Source organism: Rhinopithecus roxellana, chromosome 16 (genome assembly GCF_007565055.1).
Source record: "Rhinopithecus roxellana isolate Shanxi Qingling chromosome 16, ASM756505v1, whole genome shotgun sequence".
Lineage (NCBI taxonomy): Eukaryota > Metazoa > Chordata > Mammalia > Primates > Cercopithecidae > Rhinopithecus > Rhinopithecus roxellana.
Genome location: NC_044564.1, coordinates 67,362,392 through 67,388,058, shown reverse-complemented (window position 1 = coordinate 67,388,058; position 25,667 = coordinate 67,362,392). Strand labels below are relative to the sequence as shown.

At 40.8% G+C, this 25,667-nt stretch overlaps 1 protein-coding gene across 1 annotated transcript; it reads left to right on the top strand.

Annotated features, from left to right (window-relative positions):
• The first annotated feature begins 13,708 nt into the window (after positions 1-13,708).
• LOC115893863 (thymosin beta-10) lies at positions 13,709-13,837 on the top strand. Its single transcript, XM_030919097.1, has one exon. It carries the CDS (start codon positions 13,709-13,711, stop codon positions 13,835-13,837), a length of 129 nt encoding a protein of 42 aa, XP_030774957.1.
• Positions 13,838-25,667: the final 11,830 nt, after the last annotated feature.

Here is a 25,667-nt window from a genome sequence, read left to right as displayed (position 1 = left end):
CCATGTGACTAGAGGGTTGGCGCTTTGAGCCATGTGATATCAGCTTGACCTCTGAGAAAGAGGGGCTGGAGATTCAATTCAACGGCATGCACAATGATTCAATCAATCATGCCTGCATAATGAAACCTCAGTAAAAACTCTGGACACTGAAACTTGGGTGAGTTTCCCCGGCTGGCAACATGCCTTGATTATTTTCACACTTTGATGCTGGACAGATAACACAACCCTGAAGACAATGGAAGCTCTGCATTTGGATCCCTCCCCGATGTCACCTGATACATCTCTTCTTTTAGATGATTCTAATTTGTATCTTTTTGCTGTAATAAAATTATAATAATACATATTAATAACTTAGTGAGTTCACTGAATCTTTTTAGTGAATCATCAAACCTGAGAGTGGTTGTGGGAATCCCTGGATTTATAGCCAGCTGGTCAGAAGTGAGAGTTGCCCTGGGAACCCCCAAACTTGTGGTTGTTTTCTGAAGTAAGGGCAGTCTTGTGGAGAACTGTGCCTACAGACTTTGCAGTTGACAAACTCATTGTAGAAAACTCTTGCAGGAACCAGTTTTGCAACCAAAAGAAATCAGTCTTGGAAAGGATGTTTAAACAGATGAGATATATTCAAAGATAATTTCACTTTTACTGATCTTACGAGAAAGGCACACTAGTGGGCTTAACCCCAAGCCTTTTTTTTTTTTTTTTTTTGAGACAGAGTCTCGCTCTGTTGCCCAGGCTGGAGTGCAGTGGCATGATCTTGGCTCACTGCAAGCTCTGCCTCCCGGGTTTCATGCCATTCTCCTGCTTCAGCCTTCCGAGTAGCTGGGGCTACAGGCACCTGCCACCATGCCCAGCTAAGTTTTGTATTTTTTTAGTAGAGTCAGGGTTTCATCGTGTTACCCAGGATGGTCTTGATCTCCTGACCTCGTGATCCACCCGCCTTGGCCTCCCAAAGTGCTGGGATTACAGGTGTGAGCCACTGTGCCCAGCCTCCCCAAGCCTTTTTGTGTTTCCTTTTTTTTGTTGTTTTTGTTTTTGAGACAAGGTCTTACTTTGTCACCCAGGCTGGAGTGCAGTGGCATGCAAGGCCTTCTGCCTTGACCTCCCAAAGTGCTAGAATTACAGGCGCGAGCCACTGCACCCAACCTTTTTTTTGCTTTAGACCTACCTGGTGATTTCTTTATCACAAATATCGCTTCTTGACACCAAACGACACTTATGAAACATTGCAAAATATTACCTTACCATCTGACAACAACTCCACAGGGTTATTATCACCAAAAACAAGGTTGCTCCCTCGCACCTAGTGTTAAATTGATGGGACAAAAACTAACTGCTGCTGGCATATTGGACACAGATACGTTATCTTGACCAACTGATACCTGTTTTCAGGATAGGCCCTGATATCACCTAAGGTTCATTTTCATGCACACATTTCCATTCCCCACCTCCCAAACATCTTTAAATAATTTAATTCAATAAGGAGGAAATCTGGGCCTTGATTTGAGTTCAAAAACTAAAAACTGAAGGGGAATTTTTGACTGCTTTCTCCTACACAAAGGGTCTTTATGTTATGCTTTCTAAGAGGCCTGAAAAGTAAGACTAATCCTATATGCTATGGTTCAGAAGATAGTAAAGGAGTTCCCTGTCTAAGGCCAGGGCCTTACCTAGGAATTTTATAAAATGGGACAGACAATGTTTCCGAACAGACAGGAATTAGATATAATATAGGCTTCTTAAAGGAGAACATGTGCTGCCCTGTCTCAAAGACCAAGAAGATTTCAGAGTGGAGTTCAAGATGAAGAAGACGAAGAGTATATAGCTCTCAGACAAGTTGCTCTATGCCTTCAACAAAAATGCTGCCTTTTTCTTGTCACTTTTTTCTTGGTTTTACCTTTCTGACCCTCTTCTCAACTCTAGAGGAAAGCTTTTATCATCCTTAGGAATGACCAAGTGTAGCCTGTTTGTAGTGTAGGTTGGGGGTGACAGGGATTTTTTTTTTTTTTTTTTTTTTTTTGAGATGGAGTCTCGCTCTGTCACCCAGGCTGGAGTGCAACGGTGCTATCTCAGCTCACTGCAAGCTCCACCTCCTGGGTTCAAGCAATTCTCCTGCCTCAGTCTCCTGAGTAGCTGGAATTACAGGCGCGTGCCACCACATTCAGCTAATTTTTTGTGTTTTTAGTAGAGATGGGCTTTCACCATGTTAGCCAGGATGGTCTCGATCTCTTGACTTTGTGATCCACTCGCTTCAGCCTCCCAAAGTGCTGGGATTACAGGTGTGAGCCACTGTGCCCAGTTGGATTTTTGAAAATACTACAATATCTATCACATGAGGCTCAACTCAGCACAACAGATTCAAGGATTACCCATGGGTATCAAGTCCATGATGCCAAAGAAAGGAACAGTATACATTCTCTGAGCTGTTCTTTAAACATATCTCTTTCTAGGCCTTGGTGGTAGGCTGCTGACCAAGGTCAAGAATTTCCTGCTCACTGTTTATTTTCATCAGGAACCCCAATAACACATGGAATATGCTATTTTTTTCTATTTTCCTCTCTATTCCAATGACCCTACTCTCCTACTCGTAAGTTAGAACAAGAAGTGTTGTTTTTAGGATAATTTTTAAAGTTTTGGAGATACAGAGTGATGAGGTTGCACAACAATGTGAATGTAATGAATGCCATGGAACTGTAAACTTAACAAATAAAATAGTAAACTTTGTTATGTATATTTTACCAAATAAGAAAATGCTGCTGGGAGTGGTGGCTCACGTCTGTAATCCCAGCACTTTGGGAGACTGAGGCAGGCAGATCACCTGAGGTCAGGAGTTTGAGACCAGCCTGGCCAACACAGTGAAACCCCGTCTCTACTAAAAATATAAAAATTAGCTGGGCTCTGAGACTCTGTTAAAAAAAAAAAATGCTTTTTAATGTGACTACCTTGGCGTTTGCAAAGCACCCTGAAATTTAAAAAAAGAAAATCTTTGAAACAAAGTTATTATTATTATTTTCAGATGAGGTCTCATTCTGTCACCAGGCTGGAGTGCAGTGGCACAATCTCAGCTCACTGCAACCTCCGCCTCCAAGTTCAAGCAATTCTCCTGCCTTAGCCTCCTGAGTAGCTGTGACTACAGGTGTGCACCACGCCAGCTAATTTTTGTATTTTTAGTAGAGATGGGGTTTCACCATATTGGCCAGTCTAGTCTTGAACTCCTGGCCGCAAGTGATCCACCTGCCTCAGCCTCCCAAAGTGCTTGGATGACAGGCGTGATCCATTGCACCTGGCCCAAAAATCTTTAAGAATTTTATGGTGCCATGTTGATAGTTAATTAGAACAGAAGACAAAGGTAAACATTCAACGTATCTCTTTTTCTCCTTCTTCTTCTACCCTAACCAGTAGGCAAGAAGTAGGAATGGGTAAAAAGATACTAAATTGAACCTGAGGGCTTCAACCATTCTAAGTTGAAATAATGAAATCAGATTGAATTAGAAGCTAGGAATTTTGTACAATCTGAATTGTATCTTCAGAACTAATTCTACATCTTAATTTTCTCCTTACCTAAATTTTCAGCAAGAAAATAAAAACATATGACAGCTTCCCAGCTCTGCTGCTGCAGAACTTTTATGGCCATTTCCTCAGCCCTGCAGCTGTTTGGATGATTGTACTGTATGTATGTGTAAATCCACACTTCAACTTCATAATGAGCATGGTCATATTTCCCCCTCCTATCCATATATATGACAGTGAAATTATACCTGTAATCTAAATAGTTTGTGGCATTTAGTCTCATATGAAGGGGAAATGTATAACTGCACTAAAAAAATTAAATTCTATGATTCTAAATAGTCCTCAAAATAATGTTCCTACATTCATTGGTAATGATGTTGACTATGGAGAAAATGCTCTAAAACCACCATCAGTGTACTGCTTATTTATGCTGCTAAATTACAGATTTTATGAGACAAGTAAGCTTCAGTGAATGCTTGCAATACTAAATAGTTTTGAATCCCAGAAGTCCATGTCACCGAAACACAACAACAAAAATAATTTCCAAATGGCCTGTAGAGATAAAATTAGAGTCTAGTTTTCTCAGTGTTTCTTCTATCTTTATGTGGTTTAAATTATTATTTATATATTCCTTTACAAACATTTATATAGCTTTTTAAATACTGTTTATAAAATATTCCTTAAATCCTATGTAACAAAAAGAATTTTATTGCTTACATCAAATTTGTAACACAAATACTAGGATAATATTATGAAGATTTGAACATTTTATACGAAGCTCCCTGATTGGAAAAGATAAATAAAGGGCCCATAAGGAGATAGAATTCAATTCCCTTCTTGATCTCCAAGAGCTATTTATTTGTTGCTCTATGTTGATATTTTTTACTTTCTCTCTTGTTTTATTGATATTTTTGTACTTTGAGCTCCTGTGGAGGGTAGGAATAATATTGTTTGTTTGTTTGTGATGGAGTCTTGCTCTGTCACCCAGGCTGGAGTGCAGTGACATGATCTCAGCTCACTGCAACATCTGCCTCCCCGGTTCAAGTGATTCTCCTGCCTCAGCCTCCCATGTAGCTGGGATTACAGGCTCCTGCAACCACACCGAGCTACTTTTTGTATTTTTAGTAGAGACGGGGTTTCGTCGTGTTGGCCAGGCTGGTCTTGAACTCCTGACCTCAGGTGATCCACCCGCCTCTGCCTCCCAAAGTGCTGGGATTATAGGCGTGAACCACGGTGCCTGGCCAGGGATGATATTTTAGATGCTCATTAAATATCTGACAGTGAAGACATGTTGGTTAGAAAAAACACAAATGGGAGAACTATATTACCCAAACATATATTACTAGCCAGAAGTAATGGTTCACAAACATGCTTATGCAGGAGAGACCAAGCTGGCTATACCAGAGAACATACAAGAATTGCACCCAGAATAGAGAAACAGGAGAGGGAGGCCAACAGAAATCTAAGAAACAGGAACATACACATCCAAAAATGATCAACAAAAGTTAAATGATCCAGCGCTGGCAGCATAGTGAAACCCTGTCTCTCCTAACATTTTAAAAAATAGCCAGGCATGGTGGCACACACCTGTAGTCCCACTACTTGAGAGGCTGAGGTGGGGGGATTGCTTGAGCCTGAGAGGTAGAGGCTGCAGTGAGCTGTGGTTGTGCCACTGCACTCCAGCCTGGTCAAGAGAGCAAGACCCTGTCCCCCCAAAAAAAGAAATTAAATAACAAGACTGCCTGGCAGCATCTTACAGCCTAAATTCAAAGAAGAGACTCATTTTTCCCTCTAGGAGATAGGTACCAGGGCAGAGGACAACCAGTTTGCACAGTGATATCAATGAAGAAAGCCTGTGATTCAAGACTCAAAATACTGGCCAGGACAAAAGGGAGAGAAAACAATGGACTAAGACAGTCCCAGCCCTCCAGCCAGTACAACTATTTTAACTCTGTATTAATTAGGGATTCAATTTCCATTTGCAGAGTTTACTTAGTGCAGTGGTTTGTTATATGTCAACTTGAGTAAGCTGGATTACATTTCCAAAATTCCCTTCTCTGGAGAGTTCCAAATTAGAATTGGCTAAAAGATGATTTGACTAAGATTTGGGAGGTAGCAGTGAAGCAGGAACCATAGTGTCCAAAAGTCATTGTGGTTAGACACAGAAAGAGACAGACATAGATGACCAGCAGCTTCCAGTTTGTCCTTATTCTTTCCAGTTCATATCTGGGTCTTCTTCCCAATTCCTGATCCTGTGGACCAACGATGGTCCCAGACCCAACATATACTTGGCAGCTAACCCACTGAGGTGGTAGCTGAACAGCGGCACAGCTTTCCATGAGTCTTCCTAAAAGCCTTCTTATAGTCCTCGTGTGGCAGCTGGATTTGCTTGGTTTCTCAGGTTGAGTTGTTACTTACTACCGCTCTAATCTTCCATCGTACCTGTTGGACCTTCACTTCCACACTTCTTCCCATAATTGTATAAGGTCTACTTCCTACTACAAAAAAAAAAAAAAAAAAAGATGGAAAAGGAAACTCTTGTCCCAAAACTTCTAGTGGTCCTGCTTCCCTAACCAAAAACGTTACTAATGTCAGAAGTAACTAAACTCACAGAATCATTCTAGAATAATTATTTGTGGTTTAAAGTTCCAGTTTAAGAACTCTAGTCAACCGGGCGCAGTGGCTCACACCCGTAATCCCAGCACTTTGGGAGGCTGAGGCGGGTAGATCACAAGGTCAGGAGTTTGAGACCAGCCTGACCAACACAGTGAAACCCCATCTCTACCAAAAGTACAAAAATTAGCTGGGCATGGTGGCACGTGCCTGTAATCTCAGTTACTCAGGAGGCTGAGGCGGGAGAACTGCTTGAACCTGGAGGTGGTGGTTGCAGTAAGCCGAGATCACACCACTGCACTTCAGCCTGGGCGACAGAGCAATACTTCGTCTCAAAAAAAAAAAAAAAAAAAGAAAAAGAACTCTAGTGTTGTTTGTAGATGTGATACTAGGATAATACTTACAATTGCCTGGCATAAAGTCTGAAATTACTAACTCTGATTAGATCTCTGATCTCAGCCGGGCGCGGTGGCTCAAGCCTGTAATCCCAGCACTTTGGGAGGCCGAGGCGGGCAGATCACGAGGTCAGGAGATCGAGACCATCCTGGCTAACACGGTGAAACCCCGTCTCTACTAAAAAAATACAAAAAACTAGCCGGGCGAGGTGGCGGGCGCCTGTAGTCCCAGCTACTCGGGAGGCTGAGGCAGGAGAATGGCGTAAACCCGGGAGGCGGAGTTTGCAGTGAGCTGAGATCTGGCCACTGCACTCCAGCCTGGGTGACAGAGCGAGACTCCTTCTCAAAAAAAAAAAAAAAAAAAAAGATCTCTGATCTCACAGAACTTTGAAACTAATTAGGGAGACATAAGATTTATCCAAATGAGTTACACAGATATTTATGCATATGTATGCAAGATATTGTTTTGCTAATTACATTACTGTTCACTACCCCTTTCTCACTTGTACTTTGCAGTTAGGAGTGACTATGTAACAGAATTCTGTCCAATGAAGCATAACACCCGCCTGCTGGGCGAGGCTTTTGGAAGAGCTTCCGTTTTCTAAATAAAAAGAGGTGGAATTGACAAGCCTATTCTTTCATCCTATGCCCTTTCTCCTACCTGAAATCCAGATGTGATTCCAAGAAGAGCAGTCATCTTCTGTTCATCAGTCAGCCCAGTCAACATGAGAAAAATGCCAAGTAAATTCAAAGATACTGGCCCTTAAATCATCCAGCTACAATGCTAGCATTTGTCTATCTCTTGACATCTTTTACAAAAGCCAGCTGAAAGCATTATTAACTGAGAAAATGTTAATCTAAAATGAGTACTACAGAAAGAAATGAATATAGGATTTTAGGATAGGATGATGAGACTTAGAAGAAGAGACATAAGAGGTATGACTAGGTTTGGATGTTCAAGAGAAGGAAAACATGGATACGAAGAAAGTGATTAAAGGGCATTTCAGACAGAGAGAATGGTGTGCAGAGAGGCACATGGAGAAAAGCATAAAACAAAACCAATATTTTAATTCCTGCATGAGGTAAGGAGTTTCTATAGTAGGGTAGTGCACTGAGAATATAAAGAAAAGAAAATTATCAGGATAATGTAGTGACAGGAAATATTTACCAAAGGCCTTTTATGTGCTAAGCACTGTATCCTGGGGATACAGTTATAAACAAAACAGAGACCCTCCCATCATGGAGTTCAATTCTCTGGGAGATGAAGGGTAAAATATGTATGATGAAGGGAAAGAACAGAATGTAAACTATTTTTTCCCTCCAGAAGCTTGGTGACAAACGAAAGGAGAAAAATGGGTCCACTGGACATTATAAATAAAACAAATAGGCTGGGCACGGTGGGTCACGCCTGTAATCCCAGCACTTTGGGAGGCTGAAGCGGGCAGATCATGCGGTCAGGAGATCGAGACTATCCTGGCTAACATGGTGAAACCCCGTCGCTACTAAAAACAAAAAAAAATACAAACAAAACAAAACAAAACAAAAAAATAGCCGGGCGTGGTGGCGGGCGCCTGTAGTCCTAGCTGCTGGGGAGGCTGAGGCAGAAGAATGGCATGAACCCGGGAGGCGGAGCTTGCGGTGAGCCAAGATCACGCCACTGCACTCCAGCCTGGGCGACAGAATGAGACTCCATCTCAATCAATCAATCAATCAAACAAACAAATATAAAATGTGTCTGAAAGATGGAAAGAAGGCAGAGTAGCTAGGCATCTTGGGATCCAAGACATGACAAGGTGGTGAGTTCCCTGCTGGGTTTCCTTTTGCTTTATATATTTCGGACTGGGTGCTGGATGAGCCAGCAACTGGAAGTACCCCAAGAAAAACCTGCTCCCTCTAGCCAATGGACCAGGAAAGAGGAAGTCGAACAAGACAAAAACATTTTAGACAATTGTTGCCCGACTCAACCAAATGCCTTGGAAAAAACCGTGGCCCCAACACCATGATGAAAGAAGGAAACTTGAACATCAGGGAAAAAGAAAAAACAATGAAAACAGTAAAAATACGGGTACATACGACATACCTTACTTCTCCTCTTGAGTTTTCTAAATTATGTGGGGGGTCTTTTTGTGTTTTTTTTTCTTTTTTAAGAAACAGTCTCATTCTGTCACCCAGACTGGAATGCGGTGGTGCAATCATAGCTCACTGCAGCCTTGAATTCCTGGACTCAAGCAGTTGTTTGCCCCAGCCTCCTGAGTAGCTAGGGCTACAGGCACATGCCACCACACCCAACTAATGTAAAAGATTTTTTTTTTTTTTTTGAGAGGTAGGGTCTTGCTATGTCGCCCAGGCTGGTCTTAAACTACTGGGCTCAAGGGATCCTCCTGCCTCCTAATCCCAAATAGGATTACAGGTGTGAGTCACCACATCCAGCCCCTCTAAATTATGTTTGATGATTGAAGCCCTCATGCGGCTATAAGAAGGCACCCTACCCCCCTGTTCTGCTGCTGTGTATCAGAGATGCTCAACTGGGAACCTGACTTTTATCCCTGTCTAACAGTAATGTCCCCAGCCCATAGTTAGTGGGAGCCTGATGGAGAGTAGTAATGAGGCATTCTTTTCCCTCTCAGCCAGGGTGACGTCAGCAGAGGCCTAATGGAGAGCCTGGATCACCGTCTCCACTTAGCAGTAACAAGGCAACAAAGCACCTCCTAGGCCTTCATCCCAAAGAGATGGCCAAGTGGGGAACCTGGGTTTCCACCTCCACCCAGCAGTAATGAGGTAGCATTCTCTTCCTCTCACTGATGCAGTGTCAGACAAGGCCTGCTGACATAAATAAGATCCAGAGTCTCAAACCCAAATGTTTAGAATATAGGTGAAAATTGCTAGTCATATGAAGAACTGGGAACATCTCAACCTTACCGAGAAAAGAAAACCAACAGATACCAACACGGAGATGACACAAACTTTGGAATTCCCTGACAATACTTTAAAGCAGTCATCATAGTCAAACTTCGAAAAACTAAAGATAAGGAAAAAATACTGAAAGCCATGAAAGAAAAATGAAGGAAAAAGACCCACTCAAATGACAGCCAGTTCCTCATTGAAAACCATGGATGTTAGAAGGATTTAGCAAACAATTTTCAAGTACTAAAGGAAATACCTGGCAATGCAGAATCTTATGTCTTATGAAAATGTGTTTCATGAATAAAGGGAGGCTATCAAAATACTCTTTTTTTTTTTTTTTCCTGAGACGGAGTCTTGCTTTGTCACCCAGGCTGGAGTGCAGTGGTGCAGTCTCGGCTCACTGCAAGCTCCGCCTCCCGAGTTCATGCCATTCTCCTGCCTCAGCCTCCCAAGTAGCTGGGACTACAGGCGCCCGCCACCATGCCCGGCTAATTTTTTGTATTCAGAATACACTTAACTGAAAAAAAAACTAAGAGTATCTATTGCCAGCAGACCTGCTCTGAAATAATGACCAAAGGAAATTCTTGAAACGGAAAGGAAATAATAGAAGGAAACTTGGGACATCATGGAGGAAGAAATATTGGTAAATGCAATAGACTTTACTTCTCCCCTTGAGGTTTCTAAATTATATTTAATGGTTGAAGCAAAAATGTGAAGCCTATCTGATGTGCTCCTCAATGTATATAAGGGAAATATTTAAGACAATTATAACTAGAGGAGGGTAAATGGACGTAAAAGTTTTGTATACTTCACTCCAACTGGTAAATGTCAACAGAAGTAAGCTATGTTAAATTATGTATGTATACCTACAGCAAACACTAAAAATTTATATGAAGAAATACACTCAAAAATACTAGATAAATGAAAATGGAATTCTAACAAAAAGTTCAAATAACCTGCAGGAAATCAGGAAAAAGAAAATAAACCAAAAACAAAGGGAACCAACAGAAAACAAAAAACAAAATGCCAGAATTTAGCCCTAACATATCAATATCATATTAAATGTAAGTAATCTAACTATATCAATTAAAAGACAGAGATTTGCAGCAGGGATTAAAAAATATGGCCCAACTCAAGAGGCTGAGGTGAGAGAACTGCTTGAGTCCAGGAGTTCAAGTCCAGCCTGGGCAACATAGCAAGACCCTATCTTTAAAAAAAAATGTGATCCAGCTATCTGCTGTTTACAAGAAATGTACTTTAAATATTAAAAGATTAGTTTAAAATAAACAGCTGGAAAAGTCATATGGTTCAAACATTTATCAAAAGAAAACTGGAGTGGCTGGCTGCAGTGGCTCATACCTGTAATTCCAGCACTTTGGGAGGCTGAGGTGGGCAGATCACCTGAGGTCAGGAGTTTGAGACCAGCCTGGCCAACACGGTGAAACCCCATCTCTACTAAGAATACAAAAATTAGTCAGGCATGGTGGCAGGCACTTGTAGTCACAGCTACTCAGGAGGCTGAGGCAGGATAATCACTTGAACCCAGGAGGCAGAGGTTGCAGTGAGCTGAGATTGCACCATTGCACTCCAGCCTGGGGGATAACAGCGAGACTTTGTATCAAAAAAAATAAAAAAGAAAACAGGAGTGACTTTATTAATATTAGATAAAGTAGACCTCAGAGGAAAAAAAAAAAATACCAGAGACTGAAACATTACGTAAGGACAAAAGGGTCCAGCCGAGCTTGGTGGCTCACACCTGTAATCCTGGCACTTTGGGAGGCCGAGGAAGGCAGATCACGAGGTCAGGAGTTCAAGACCAATCTGGCCAGCATGGTAAAAACCCCTTTCTACCAAAAATACAAAAATTAGCCAGGTGTGGTGGTGCGCGCCTGTAGTCCCAGCTACTCGGGAGGCTGAGGCAGGAGAATTGCTTGAAGCTGGGCGGCAGAGGTTGCAGTGAGCCGAGATCTGTGCCACTGCCCTCCAGCCTGGGTGACAGAGGGAGACTCCATCTCAAAAAAAAAAGAGAATTCTGGCCAGGCGCAGTAGCTCATGCTTGTAATCCCAGCACTTTGGGAGGCCGAGGTGGGAGGATCACTTGAGCTCAGGAGTTTGAGACCAGCCTGGGCAATATAGTGAGACCTTATCTCTATAAAAAAAAAAAGAAAAAAGAAAAAAAGAACTCAACAACACCATCATCTAGAAGGATCTAATTGACATTTATCAAATATTCCATCCAACAAAAAGCAGAACATACAATCTTTTAAAGCACCAAAGTAACATATACAAGATAGACCATATCCTGGGCCAGAAAAGTCCTCAGAAAACTGAAAAGTGTTGAAATCACACAGAGTGTACTTGTTGTCCCTATTTCAGATAACATGACTGTTTATGTAAAAGATCCCAATAGATCTACAAAAAACAGAGAAAGGAAAAGAAAAAGAAAAAAAAAACCTTTTAAAATTAATTGGTGAGGTCAGCAAGGTCTGAGATACAAGCTAAACACAGAATCAACTGTATTTCTATATCTAGCATTGAACACTGAAATTAAACAATCACTTCGAAAAATAAAATACTAGTTGTAAATCTAACAAAACATGTATGGGACTTGTAGGCTGAATGCTACAAAATGCCAGTCAAAGAAATGAAAGAACGAAATTAACAGATATACTGTGTTCAAGGATTAGAAAACTCAACCTAGTAAAGATCTCAATTTTCCTCAAATTTATATATAAATATATGATATATTTTTGATGTCATATCTAATTATATATAATATATAATTTATTTCTATAATATATGTTTATATATTCTATGTAATATAGAAATGTATATATTTATATATTATAATATATTTATATAATTGTATACATATACATTTATATACAGATATATAAAAAATATTTTTTAAAAAGCTAGGTGTGATGTATACTTGTAGTCCCAGCTATTCAGGAGGCTGAGGCAGGAGGATTGCTTGAGCCCAGGACTTCCAGGCTATAGTGCACTATGCTGAGTGATCAGGTGTCCACACTAAGTTCAACATCAATATGGGGACCTCTGAGGAGTGGGTGACCACCAGGTTGCCAAAAGAGGGGTGAATTGGACAAAGTTGGAAATGGCGCAGGTCAAAACTCCAATGCTAATCAGTAGTGGGCCCTTGCTTGTGAGTACCCAAAGCACTCCAGCCTGGGCAACATAGTGAGACCTCATCTCTTACAAAAGAAAAAAATTCCAGTAAAAGTTTTACAGATACAGACAAGCTTATTCTAAAGTTTTTGACAGAGGTGAAAAAGCAATTCAAGAAAACAAGAATAGCCTTTTCAACAAAGGGGCTAGAGCATTCAGATACCCATAGACAAAAAAATGAACCTCCACTTAAACCTTACAAAAATTAACTCAAAGTAGATGACAGGGTTAAATATCAGACATTAAATGCTAAAGTTGTAAAGAGAAAACAGAAGAAAAATCTTTGGGATCTAGGGCTTAATGAAGAGTTCTCAGACATGACAACAAAAGGATAATCCATCAAAGAAAAAAACCTGGTAAGTTGGACTTCATCGAAATGTAAAACTTTTAGTCTGTGAAAGACCTATAGGGAAGATGAAAAGACAAGTTACACAGATGGAGAAAATATTTGCAAATCACGTGTGTGACAAAGAACTCTTATCTAGAATATATAAGGAGTGCATGAAACTGGGTCTCTTGCCATAGCAACATGATTGGGAGCACCAGGAACCCAGGGTTGGAGCAGGATGCCATGGATTGCTTTAACCCTTTTCCTGTTTAGAAAAACAAGGGGCAGCTCACTGCCAGTGCTCATTTAATTTTACATAAACAGGCTCTTTGAGGCTGAAGCAAATCTGACTGATTTTCGATGTGAAAATAAAATATAAAAACCGTTCCTGAAGCTATTTCTAAACAGAACTAACATAAAAATAGTCTGAATCATCAGAATCGTCTATTTTGGAAAAACCGGATTCATCAAATGAATCTTCGGGCAACAACTGTTTGAGAACGATGTTAACATCGTGTGTAGGAATGTTATGTTTTCTAGGATCTGGCATTTTCAGTGATTGAGAATCACTATATTTTGCAAATGGAAATACCACTACTAAAAACAAAATACCATAAACAGAGTGATGTCTTTTGTTTCCAAAGTCAATATTCTAGAACTATGTGAAAATAGTAACAAAAGTGAGATATTTTGTGGCAAAATTATCTCTGGGTAAACGCTGCAGCTACAAGTCCTGCTGGAGAGTGTTCTCAGAGCTAACGGGAAAGGGGTTAAGAAAATGGCACACAAACTGGACCTGGGGGAAATTGCCAGCTTGGATAGGGTCAAGCTGAAGGCCACAGAGACGCAGAATAACACTCTGTCAACCAAAGAGACCACAGAGCAGAAAAGGAGTGAAATTTCCTGAGAGCCTCGAGGACTCCCTATGCCTGTCATCTTTGAGCCCCCACTTGAGATGTCAAGGAAGAGCCAACTGCAAGATGGACACGCCCCACAAACTGCACTGTGAACCAAACCTGGGCTCTCTGCACCATGCCATCGACCTGTGAGTCTCTGAGGGGGGCTCCAACGGGACTGCCGAATTCTCCGGCTTGCCCCTGGATATTATAGAAAATTATCTGTGGCCGATTGCGGTGGGTCACACCTATAATCCCAGCACTTTGGGAAGTCAAGGCAGGCAGATCACCTGAGGTCAGGAGTTCGAGACCAGTCTAACATGCTGAAACCTCGTCTTTACTGAAAATACCAAAATTAGCCAACTGTAATCCCAGCTACTCGGGAGGCTGAGGCAGGAGAATCACTTGAACCCGGGAGGCAGAGGTTGCAGTGAGCCGAGATGGCGCCACTGAACTATAGCCTGGGTGACAGAGGGAGATTGTCTTAACATAAATAAATAAACAAATAAATAAATATGTATATATGAAAATTATTTGTATGAATAATGAAAATAAAACACAATTTGTGCCCAAAAAAAATAAAAAAGAATGCTTGAAACTCAACAGTAAAACCACTCCAATTAGGAAACAAGCAAAGGACATGAAGAGACATTTCATCAGAGGATGTACAGATGGCAAATAAGCACATGAAAAGATGTTTAATGGCCGGGCACGGTGGCTCAAGCCTGTAATCCCAGCACTTTGGGAGGCCGAAATGGGCGGATTACGAGGTCAGGAGATCGAGACCATCCTGGCTAACATGGTGAAACCCCGTCTCTACTAAAATACAAAAAACTAGCTGGGCAAGGTAGTGGGCGCCTGTAGTCCCAGCTACTGGGGAGGCTGAGGCAGGAGAATGGCGTGAACCCAGGAGGCGGAGCTTGCAGTGAGCTGAGATCTGGCCACTGCACTCCAGCCCGGGCGACAGAGCAAGACTCCGTCTCAAAAAAAAAAAAAAAAAAGAAAAGATGTTTAATATCAGTATCCATTTGGGAAATGCAAACTAAGACCACCCTGTGAGTATAGTGTAAAGAAAATATAGTGACAATACCGAATTCTGGTGAAGATGTGGAAAAACTACATTTCTCATACATTGTTGGTGAGAATGTAAAATGGCTTAGCCATTCTAGAAAATAGTTTGGCAGTTTATTTTAAAAACTAAGTGTGCAACTATCATACACCTCAGTAATGATACTTCTGACCATTTATCTCAGAGAAATAAAAACTTATATCTACACAAAACTATATGTAAATGTTCATCAAACCTTTGTTTGTAATAGGGGAAATCTGGAAACAAACACAATGTCCTTCAATAGTTGGATGGTTCCACAAATTGTACCATTCATACCATGGAATCCTATTCAGAAATAAAAAGCAATGAATTATTGATACATAGAAAAACTTGGATGGGTTTTAAGAGCCTTAAGATGAGTGATAAAAGCCAATCTCAAAAGGCCACATATTACATGATTTAATATATACAAAACTCTCAAAATGATGAAATTATAGGAATGGAGAAAGGATTAGTGATTGCCAAGGGTTAGGAATTGGGAGGAGGAGAAAATGACTCTAAGGGGTAGCACAAGGGGTCTTCATGGTGGTGGGATAGTTCTGTATCTTGATTGCGGTGACAGGAATCTACAACGTGTGATAAGTGACAGATAATTATACATACACATTGTTCCAAGATCAACTTCCTGATTTTGTCATTATACTATAATTAAGATATAACCATTGGAGGATATGAGTGAAGGGTTCAAAGGACCTTCCTGTATTATTTTTGCACCTTTCTGTGAATCTATAATTATTTCAAAATAAAAAGTGAAAACACACAGATGTGTACACTGTAGTTTCAAGAGAAAGTTTTTGTTTAAGGTGAGGAAAATCTGCCTTGTTTATAGATATTATGAAGGTATCAAGAAAAGGACCAGCAGTGAGAGAAATACAATATTTGCAGTGTTCACTCAACCTTTTTTCTAACACATGACTCCTACAAAGCTTCATTTTCTTCTCTTCTCCCACAGTGAAGTTTTTTTTCAGAATTCTATTTCCTTGAGTTTGTATTGTGAAATACAATACCTTGGACGGTATGAGGGAAATGCCTTGGACGGTATGAGGGAAATTCTTTACTTTTCCATCGAGGTAGCAGGGACAATGAAAGACAAGTACTACTTTGAGAAGAGCTTGATGGCAGATCTTCTCTGTGGGGAAAAGGTTATCTGCTAAGACTGAGGATGATTCAAGGTTAAGTGTGAACCTGAGAAGTATTGACATGACTTGAAAGAGTCATAATGGGTTATACAATGAAGAGGAAACAAAATTTAATGAAGGACCAGTTGAGTGATCTTAAGAGTTCAGTGGAAAAGTGGTAAGATACTTTATTGAGCTATATTAATCTTTCTATGATTGTCTACATTTTTTTGCTGTCTCTAGGGCTACCAAGACATTCAAGGGATCATCCAATCAGGATGGTCTGAAGATGAGGAGGCTTTCCTATGTACCCAGCACAGCACATCAGCCTACTTCTTGTGAACTTGTAGAAGGAGGAAGGAAACCCTACAGTGAGAATGAATTTCCTGCTAGTCAATGTATTAAAGTCAGAGTTATTTGTCATAATAGATAAAAAATGTTTCTTATATAGCTGCTTTTGTGGAATATGATTCAAACTTGCCACATTTTTTTTTTTTATTTTATTTTTTGAGACGGAGTCTTGCTCTGTGCCCCAGGCTGGAGTGCAGTGGCCGGATCTCGGCTCACTGCAAGCTCCGCCCCTCCGGGTTCACGCCATTCTCCTGCCTCAGCCTCCTGAGTAGCTGGGACTACAGGCGCCCGCCACCGCACCCGGCTAATTTTCTTGTATTTTTAGTAGAGACGGGGTTTCACCCTGTTAGCCAGGATGGTCTCGATCTCCTGACCTCGTGATCCGCCCGTCTCGGCCTCCCAAAGTGCTGGGATTACAGGCTTGAGCCACCGCGCCCGGCAACTTGCCACATTAATGTGAATTTTAACTTAAGGGACCTACATGATTTTGCTGCCTTCTTTAGCAACACTTGTGGCCTAGGAGAGAGAAAGCAGACATGGCCCAGTTCTGCCTCTTCTATCTTTTGAATTGTATAAAAAGAGTGAGAAAGACTCCCACATGAGCAAAACAAACATAGCATTGATAAGAAATACGGAACATTAAAGTGTTTCTCACTCTCCCTTCAAATAAACAATTTTGTTTGTTTTGAGACAGGATCTTGCTCAGTCACCCAGGCTGTGGTACAGTGGTGATCATAGCTCACTGTAACCTTGAACTGAAGTGATGGTGGGCTCAAGTGATTGTCTCACTTCAGGCTCCTGAGTAGCTGAGACTACCGCACGTGCCACCGTGCCCTGCCAATTCTTTTTAGATGTTCTAACTACTCATCTTTAAGATTTGTCATTAGAGCTGGCAAATAAATCATCTCTGCACAGATGAAGTGGTATAAACTGGTGAAACTTGATTCTTAAAATGTAACTGGAAAGTTTCCCATGACTACTAAATATTTCCAGATACACTGATTAAAATCCAGGGTAAAAATTTAAGTGATTCTCTTAAATTGAATGTGTTATTCAATAATATACAGTTGGCCTGCCCAATCTGTGGGGGATGTTCCAGAACCCCCGTGGATACCATAATCCATGGATACTCAAGTTCCTTAGTTAGCACTCACAGGGGGAGGTGGGATGGAGGGGGTGGGGTGAGGAGGTGCCATATTCTGCATCTGCGGATTCTACCAATGCAGAATGCAGGTACTGTTTTTTCCATCAGAGTTGGGGTTGGTCGAATCCATGAATGTAGAACCTGCTGATAGAGAGCCAACTGTATTTCAAGAACCTATCATCATATAATATTTTTTTCTAGTTTATCTTTATCTTATAAAATGTTTAAGCTAGGCAGTGATACGTGCCTGTAATCCTGGCTGACATAAGAGGATAATTTGAGCCCAGGAGTTTGAATCCAGCCTGGGAAACATAGCAAGACCATATCTCTAAAAAAAAAAAAGTTAAAAAATTTTACCTCCTAGTAAGAAAAAATTAAAATATATACTAACTGCCAGACTGAATAGTATTTACCATCTACGCCTTCCCTTTTCATTAAATATTATACTTAGAAAAAATCTGATCATGACTCATCTACTTGAGAAGCATTTCCAATATAATTTTCGTAATGAATAATGTATTAAAATGTGTAATATATGTTGATTTGGTCAATTATATATGACTAACTTTAATGAAAAACAATCCGAGGAAAAAATCTACGTCTTATAATCACAAGAAAAAATGTGTACTTTATAATTTCAATTTATATACATATTACAGTTACAGAGAACTATGATGGGTTCATCAATACTTTCTTTCTTTTTTTTTTTTTGGACACAGAGTTTCACTCCGTTGCCCAGGCTGGAGTGCAATGGCATGATCTTGACTCACTGAAACTTCTGTCTCCCGGGTTCAAGTGATTCTCCTGCCTCAGCCTCCCGAGTAGCTGGGATTACAGGCATGTGCCACCACGCCTGGCTAATTTTTGTAATTTTAGTAGAGATGGGGTTTCACCACGTTGGCTAGGCTGGTCTCAAACTCCTGACCTCAGGTGATCTGCTCACCTTGGCCTCCCAAAGTGCTGGGATTATAGGTGTGAGCCACCACGCCTGGCCCTAAAGTACTTTCAGATATAAAATGTATTGGATTACAACAAAATTCTACAGAGCAAGTAGAATGGGAATTAGAGTTCAAGGAGAATAAGCAAATATGGAAAATTTTTAAATGCTAATATATTTTTATTAAAGAGCAAGAATTCTGTATTCCTTAAAATAAGATGTATTTATTCACATTTTTCTGAAAATGAATAATAGTGGCCATGAAATCACTGTGGGTATTTATACTACACTTCATGTAACATTTTTATTTTAAAATATCTCTAATGTGCTAGAAATTGCATCTTTTGGAATGATTAAAATGTTGAAAAAATGTTATATTTCAACTTAAAATGTTTGGCAGCGGGAATTATGGCAGCAAAAAAATGTGAAGACTGTTGTCACGGGCATCATCTAAGGCTAGAAAGTGGGATATGCTGAGTGAAGTGGGATATGCTGAGTGAAGTGGGATATGCTGAGTGAAGTGGGATGCAAAAATGACTCAAGTCGAGTTAACTGAGAAAAAGAGGTTCAATGGAGAGAACAGTGCTGGAGAGTTGCCTGGATTATGATCACAGCAGAAAGCTCCAAGTTTAAAATCTTGGAGATAAAAGAGTTCTCAGTCAAATAAAATATGCAGGCCTATGCTCGAGAGGTATTGATTTTTTGAAATTATAAATATATGTTCCTTGGGGCAAGGAATGTCTTTAAAACACTACAGATAAAAATACAAAATTTAAAAACCCATCATATGATTATAAATTTTTATTTTTATTTTTTTTTATTTTTTTGAGATGGAGTCTTGCTTTGTCGCCCCGGCTGGAGTGCTGTGGCCAGATCTCAGCTCACTACAAGCTCCGCCTCCCGGGTTTACGCCATTCTCCTGCCTCAGCCTCCCGAGTAGCTGGGACTACAGGCGCCCGCCACCTCGCCCGGCTAGTTTTTTGTATTTTTAGTAGAGATGGGGTTTCACCGTGTTAGCCAGGATGGTCTCGATCTCCTGACCTCGTGATCCGCCTGTCTCGGCCTCCCAAAGTGCTGGGATTACAGGCTTCAGCCACCGCACCCGGCCTCATGATTATAAATTATTAATACAAAACTCTCTAAGTGAAAAATTGCATACCACCTAAATGTGCAACATTTGAAGACTATTTAGCTACACTATAGTATAGCCAGTAATGCAGTCACTAAAAACAATATTTATAAATAAGGGGGAAGAAACAAATCTTTTATGTAGAAGAATTCCAAATTATATATATAGAGAGATACTCCCCTCTCTAGGAGGTGAAGCTTCATTCCTGGGTGCCCCTGACCCCCCTGGGAGTGGGCTAGACTTAGTGACTGTTTCCAAAGAATAAGTAGGGAAAGAAAGAAACAGTTTAACTTTATAGTGGAGAAGCCTAACAGACATCACCAAAATCGTGATGAAGGTTGACATTACTCATGGTGTCATGTTCATATCATACAGCTGATAAGATGTGACCAGAAGGACACTTTACTTTGGGGTATTCTTTCCAAAATCCCATATCACTAGTGTAATCATGAGGAAAACATAGACCAACTCAGATTAGGGGACATTCTACAGTGTATCTAGCCAGAACTCCTCAAGACTGTCACGGTCAGGAGAATCGCTTGAATCTGGGAGGTAGAGGTTACAGTGAGCCAAGATTGTGCCACTGCACTCCAGCTTGGGCGACAGAATGAGACTCTGTCTCAAAAAAAAAAAAAAAAAAAAAAGACTGCCAAGGTCATGAAAAACAAGGGAAGACTTAGAAACTGCCATAGACTGGAAAAGACCGGGGAGGACATGACGACTCAAAATAATATGGTATCCTGGACAGAATCCTGTAACAGAAGGAGGACACTAATGGGAAAGTTGGTGAAACACAAATACACTCAGTAGTTTACGTAACAGTGTTGTAGAAATGTTAATTTTTTAATTTTGACACCTTTACAACGCTAATATAAGATATTAACAAGAGTGAAAACTTAGTAAAAGGTATACAATAACCCTCTGTACTATCTTGGTAATTTGTCTGTAAAATAAAATTATTCAAAAAGAAAAAGTTTATTTAAAAACAATGCTTACAAACTATGTTTAAAAAATCCAGGTGTGGGCCGGGCGCGGTGGCTCAAGCCTGTAATCCCAGCACTTTGGGAGGCCGAGACGGGCGGATCACGAGGTCAGGAGATCGAGACCATCCTGGCTAATACGGTGAAACCCCGTCTCTACTTAAAAATACAAAAAAAAAAAAAAAAAACAAACTAGCCGGGCAACGAGGTGGGCGCCTGTAGTCCCAGCTACTCGGGAGGCTGAGGCAGGAGAATGGCGTAAACCCAGGAGGCGGAGCTTGCAGTGAGCTGAGATCCGGCCACTGCACTCCAGCCTGGGTGGCAGAGCAAGACTCCGCCTCAAAAAAAAAAAAAAAAAAAAAAAAAATCCAGGTGTGGTGGCTCATGCCTGTAATCCCAACACTTTGGGAGGCTAAGGAGGAGGATTGCTTGAGCCCAGGCATTCAAAACCAGCCTGGGCAACACAGAGACCTCCTCTCTACAAAAAAAAAAAAAAAAAAAAAAAATTAGCCAGGCATGGTGGTGCACACATGTAGACCCCGCTACTCGGGCTGGGAGGACTGCTTGAACCCAGGAGGGTGAGGCTTCAGTGAGGTGTGATTGCACCACTGCATTGCAACCTGGATGACAAAGCGAGACCCTGTCTGAAAAAAAAAAAAAAAACTGTACAAATGAAGACTGGAAGATAATTCACAAATATTTTAACAGGGTAATTTGTGGGTATGGAAATTTTAAAAATTCATTGCTACTACTTTGTATTTTCTAAATATTTTGTTATCTGTACATAAACTCTGTTTTCTCCAAGCCACCTTAGGCTTCCATATTATTCTAGGTTAATGTCTTAACAAATATTTTCTTGACTAAAGGACACACATAAAACATACTTAAGCAGAAATCTTCTACTAACCACTGTGGAGGAGCTAATAAGTTATGAGCTATAATATAAAAAAATAAAATAGAGTAACAATGAGATACCTAATACACATCTAACAGAATGGCCAAAATCCAAAACACAACACCAAATGCTGATGTGGATGTGGAGCAACAGGAACTCTCATTCATTGCTGGTGGGAATATAAAATGGTACAACCACTTTGGAAAACAGTTTGGCAATTTCTTAAAAGCAAAACATATTCTTAAACATAAATATATGAATCAGCAATTACAGAACTTGGTCTTTACACAAGTAAGTTGAAAACTTATGTTCACACAAAACATGCACATAGGTGTTTATAGCAGTTTTATTCATAATTGCCAAAACTTGGAAGCAACCAACATGTCCTTCAGTAGGTGAATATTCAAATAAACAATGGAATATGATTTGGAACTAAAAAGAAATTACCTATTAAGCCATGCAAAAACATGGAGGAAACTTACATGCAGATTACCAAGTGAAAGAAGCCAATCTGAAAAGGTTACATACTGTATGATTTGGAAAAGGTGAAAGTATGAAGACAGTAAAAAGATAAGTGGTTGCCATGACTTGCGGAATGGATGGATGAATAGGCAGGGCAGAAAGGATTTTGAGGGCAGTGAAACTGCCTCATTCTTTATGATGTTACAGTGGCGGATACATGTCATCATAAATTTGTCCAAACCCACAGAATGCACAAAGCAATAGTGAACCCTAATGTAAACTATGGACTTTGGGTGATATGTCAATGTAGTTTCATCGATCATAAAAAATGGAACACTTTAGTGGGGGATGTTGATAATGACATAGGCTATGCAGGTGTGGGGGTAGAGGGCATATGGTATACATCTGTATCTTCTCAATTTTGCTGTGAATCTAAAACTGCTCTCAAAAAAATAAAATCTTAAAAAAAAAAAAAAAAAAAAACCAGGCCAGGCACTGTGGCTCACGCCCATAATCATCTACAGTTTTGGGAGGCCGAGGCAGGAGGATTGCTTGAGACCAGGAGTTTGAGATCAGCCTGGGCAACATAGGGAAACCTTATCTCTACAAAAAATTAAAAAAAAAAAAAAAAAAAAAAAAAGCTGGGGATAGTGGTATGTGACTGTATTCCCAACTACTCCAGACGTTGAGAGGGAAGGATCACTTGAGCCTAGGAGTTTGAGGATGCAGTGAGCCGAGATCAGGCCACTGTACTCTGGCCTGGGCAACACAGCAAGACCCTGTCTCAAAAAATCATAATAAAAAAAGACCAATCCACCAAGAAGAAAAAAAAAATCCCCAAACAGCAAAGTCAAACCAGTAATTTGTCATTCAGCAGTCCTTAGAAGTGAAGTTTTCATACAAAACTTTTCCATCTATATCTAGTTGGATTTTAGACCCAGTCACAGCATAACCCTATGCATACATGGAAAACAATTACTTATTTTTTCCCCTAGGTTATAAATATGGCTAAGATACTAATATGCACATTATGTATGTATGATCTAATTTAATCCTCACAATAGCCCTCCAAGGCAAGTGTCCTCATTCACATTTCACTGGTAAGAAAATAAGTACATGAAGTTAAAGGAGTTGCCTAATAGCACTTGTGGAAAGTGACAGAGCCATGATCAGAACTCATGCTTGACTCCAAATCCTGTGCTCTCTTTTCTTATGTCATATCAAAGTTGTAACTATTAGTTTTTTCTCTGCAATTGAACATCAAGCATGTGAGTTACTTTTCCTAAATATTAAGATACATTAAATTTGCGTTTAAAGTAAAGCCTCTGGTGTCTGTCTGGCTATCAGAGCTCAACCTCACATCCCCTGCTTATCAATGAGCTCATAAGAAAGCACATCGCCGGCCGGGCGCGGTGGCTCAAGCCTGTAATCCCAGCACTTTGGGAGGCCGAGACGGGCGGATCACGAGGTCAGGAGATTGAAACCATCCTGGCTAACACAGTGAAACCCCCGTCTCTACTAAAAATACAAAAAGCTAGCCGGGCGAGGTGGTGGCGCCTGTAGTCCCAGCTACTCGGGAGGCTGAGGCAGGAGAATGGCGTGAACCTGGGAGGCGGAGCTTGCAGTGAGCTGAGATCTGGCCACTGCACTCCAGCCTGGGTGACAGAGCGAGACTCCATCTAAAAAAAAAAAAAAAAAAAAAAAAAATCCCACTAGAACAGCCCACAGTCTAGGCAGTCTTCACAAAAGGCACCAATAGTACACACAGGTCAACTGTCAAACTCTTGTCTTTGCCTTGCTTCTTTCTAGTCGTTCTAAAGAGCATTCAGATTCCTTAAGACTTCTCTCACCTCATGTGCCGAAAACAACTCTCTTCTAAACATTGGTAACGCAGCTCAGCAGTAAACCTAGTTATCAGCTCATAAGCTAGTACATCTTGGCTTTTGCCTACCTAAGAGCCAAAGCTTCGAATGCTTATTGATTTTCATGGGAAGCAAGACCTAGATTGGATTTATGACATCCCCAAGTAAACTAGCTCTTTGATTAATGCTCTTTATTTCCCCCATATTCTTGCTAACTTCCCACTATTTACCCATCATGAGGATTTACATATAAAACATAAGAAAACAGTTCAATACCTGTTCATACCAGTAAGTTGAAGGTGCATCACTAACACAGTGTATTAAGGTAGGAAATTATGTAAAAGATACGAAGGAAGAGATTGTTGCTATTTTAGAATAGATATCTCATTTAGAAAGATTTTAATTAAAATGGTTACAATGAATGTATTTGTAGTGAGTGAAAAATGTCACTGCTGTTAAAGGGTTAACCTTTAAGCACTGTACAAGAAAAATTCATAAAGTCAAAACAAAAACACTTTCATGCGTCATACTTACGTGCTTTCTCACCCTAAAGGATTAATGAGTCTGTTGGGGTTTTTCACTTGCCACTCTCTCTCATTCATTCAATAAATATTTTTGAAAACAAATTTTTTTTTTGGGACAGAGTCTTGCTCTGTTGCCCTGGCTGGAGTGCAGTGGGGTTATCCTGGTTCACTGCAACCTCTGCCTCCCAGGTTCAAGGGATTCTCCTGCCTCAGCCTCCTGGGTAGCTGGGATTAACAGGCGCACACCACCATGCCCGGCTAATTTTTGTATTTTTAGTAGAGACGGGGTTTCACCATGTTGGCCAGGCTGGTCTTATCTTGTGATCCACCTGCCTTGGCCTCCCAAAGTGCTGGGATCACAGGCATGAGCCACTATGCCCGGCACTTTTTTATTGAGTACCTGCACCGATGAATAAGATAGTGCCGACTTCTAAGCAGTTTACAGATTAGTAGGAAAGAATGTAAATAAGAAATTGTTACTCTAAGATTAGGTCACATCCTTTCCAGAGGTGATTTTTGGATTGAGCTTTTTAGGACCAGAAGGAGTTAAGTGCTGGGGACAAGCTGGGGAATGGCATGGCGTGGAGGGAGGTTGTTAGGAAATTTTAAGCTGGGAATACTTTCAAGCCCAAAGGCGGAAGGTGGAAGAGTTAAGTACTGGGCTGCTTTTCCTTCCAGCATCTTTTTCTAATTATAAGCCACTCCTCTGTCAGCCTTGCTGACTCCCTGCCCCACCTAGAGGCGATGTGGAATCACGAAAAGGCATGGGCAACTAGCCAGAGGGGCCAGAATGTTACTTCGGCCCCTGGACTAAAGTGTGATCTTGGGCAAGTTGCTTATCTTCTGTGAGCCTATTTTCTCATCTGTGAAGTGGGGATAGTGGCACTTTGGTTAAATGAGAGAATGTAGGCCAAGTTCCTGCCTCAACTCATTTAGATTTTCCTGCCCCCTCCCCTTTCTTCAGTTGTTTTGGAAATTATATTCTTTCTAACTTTTCCCATTGCGTCTCTGATCTCCATTTTGGTATACTTTTTCAAGCATCCCCACTAAGAAGGCTGACTATGGGGGAGGGCTGCACCAAGCATGGCTGGAAAAGATCACAGCTGGAGAAGAGCACAGAAAAGCTCTCCAAGTGGCTAGGATGTGCCCAGCTTTCCTTCCCTGTTCCCTGCTCTCCCCTCCCCCTTTCCTCTCAGATTCAGAACTGTTGCTCCCAGGGATCCTGGGCTTTTGTTCTCTGGAAGCTTAAACCACCACCTGTTTTGCCTTTATTGTTTAAAGGGTATCTCCTGTTGTCTACAAGCTACCACAGGTTGAAACGGCCAAAA

Bases quoted from the DNA above. Each gene is read 5' to 3' on its own strand.
- LOC115893863 (XM_030919097.1), top strand. From the start codon at position 13,709: ATGGCACACAAACTGGACCTGGGGGAAATTGCCAGCTTGGATAGGGTC.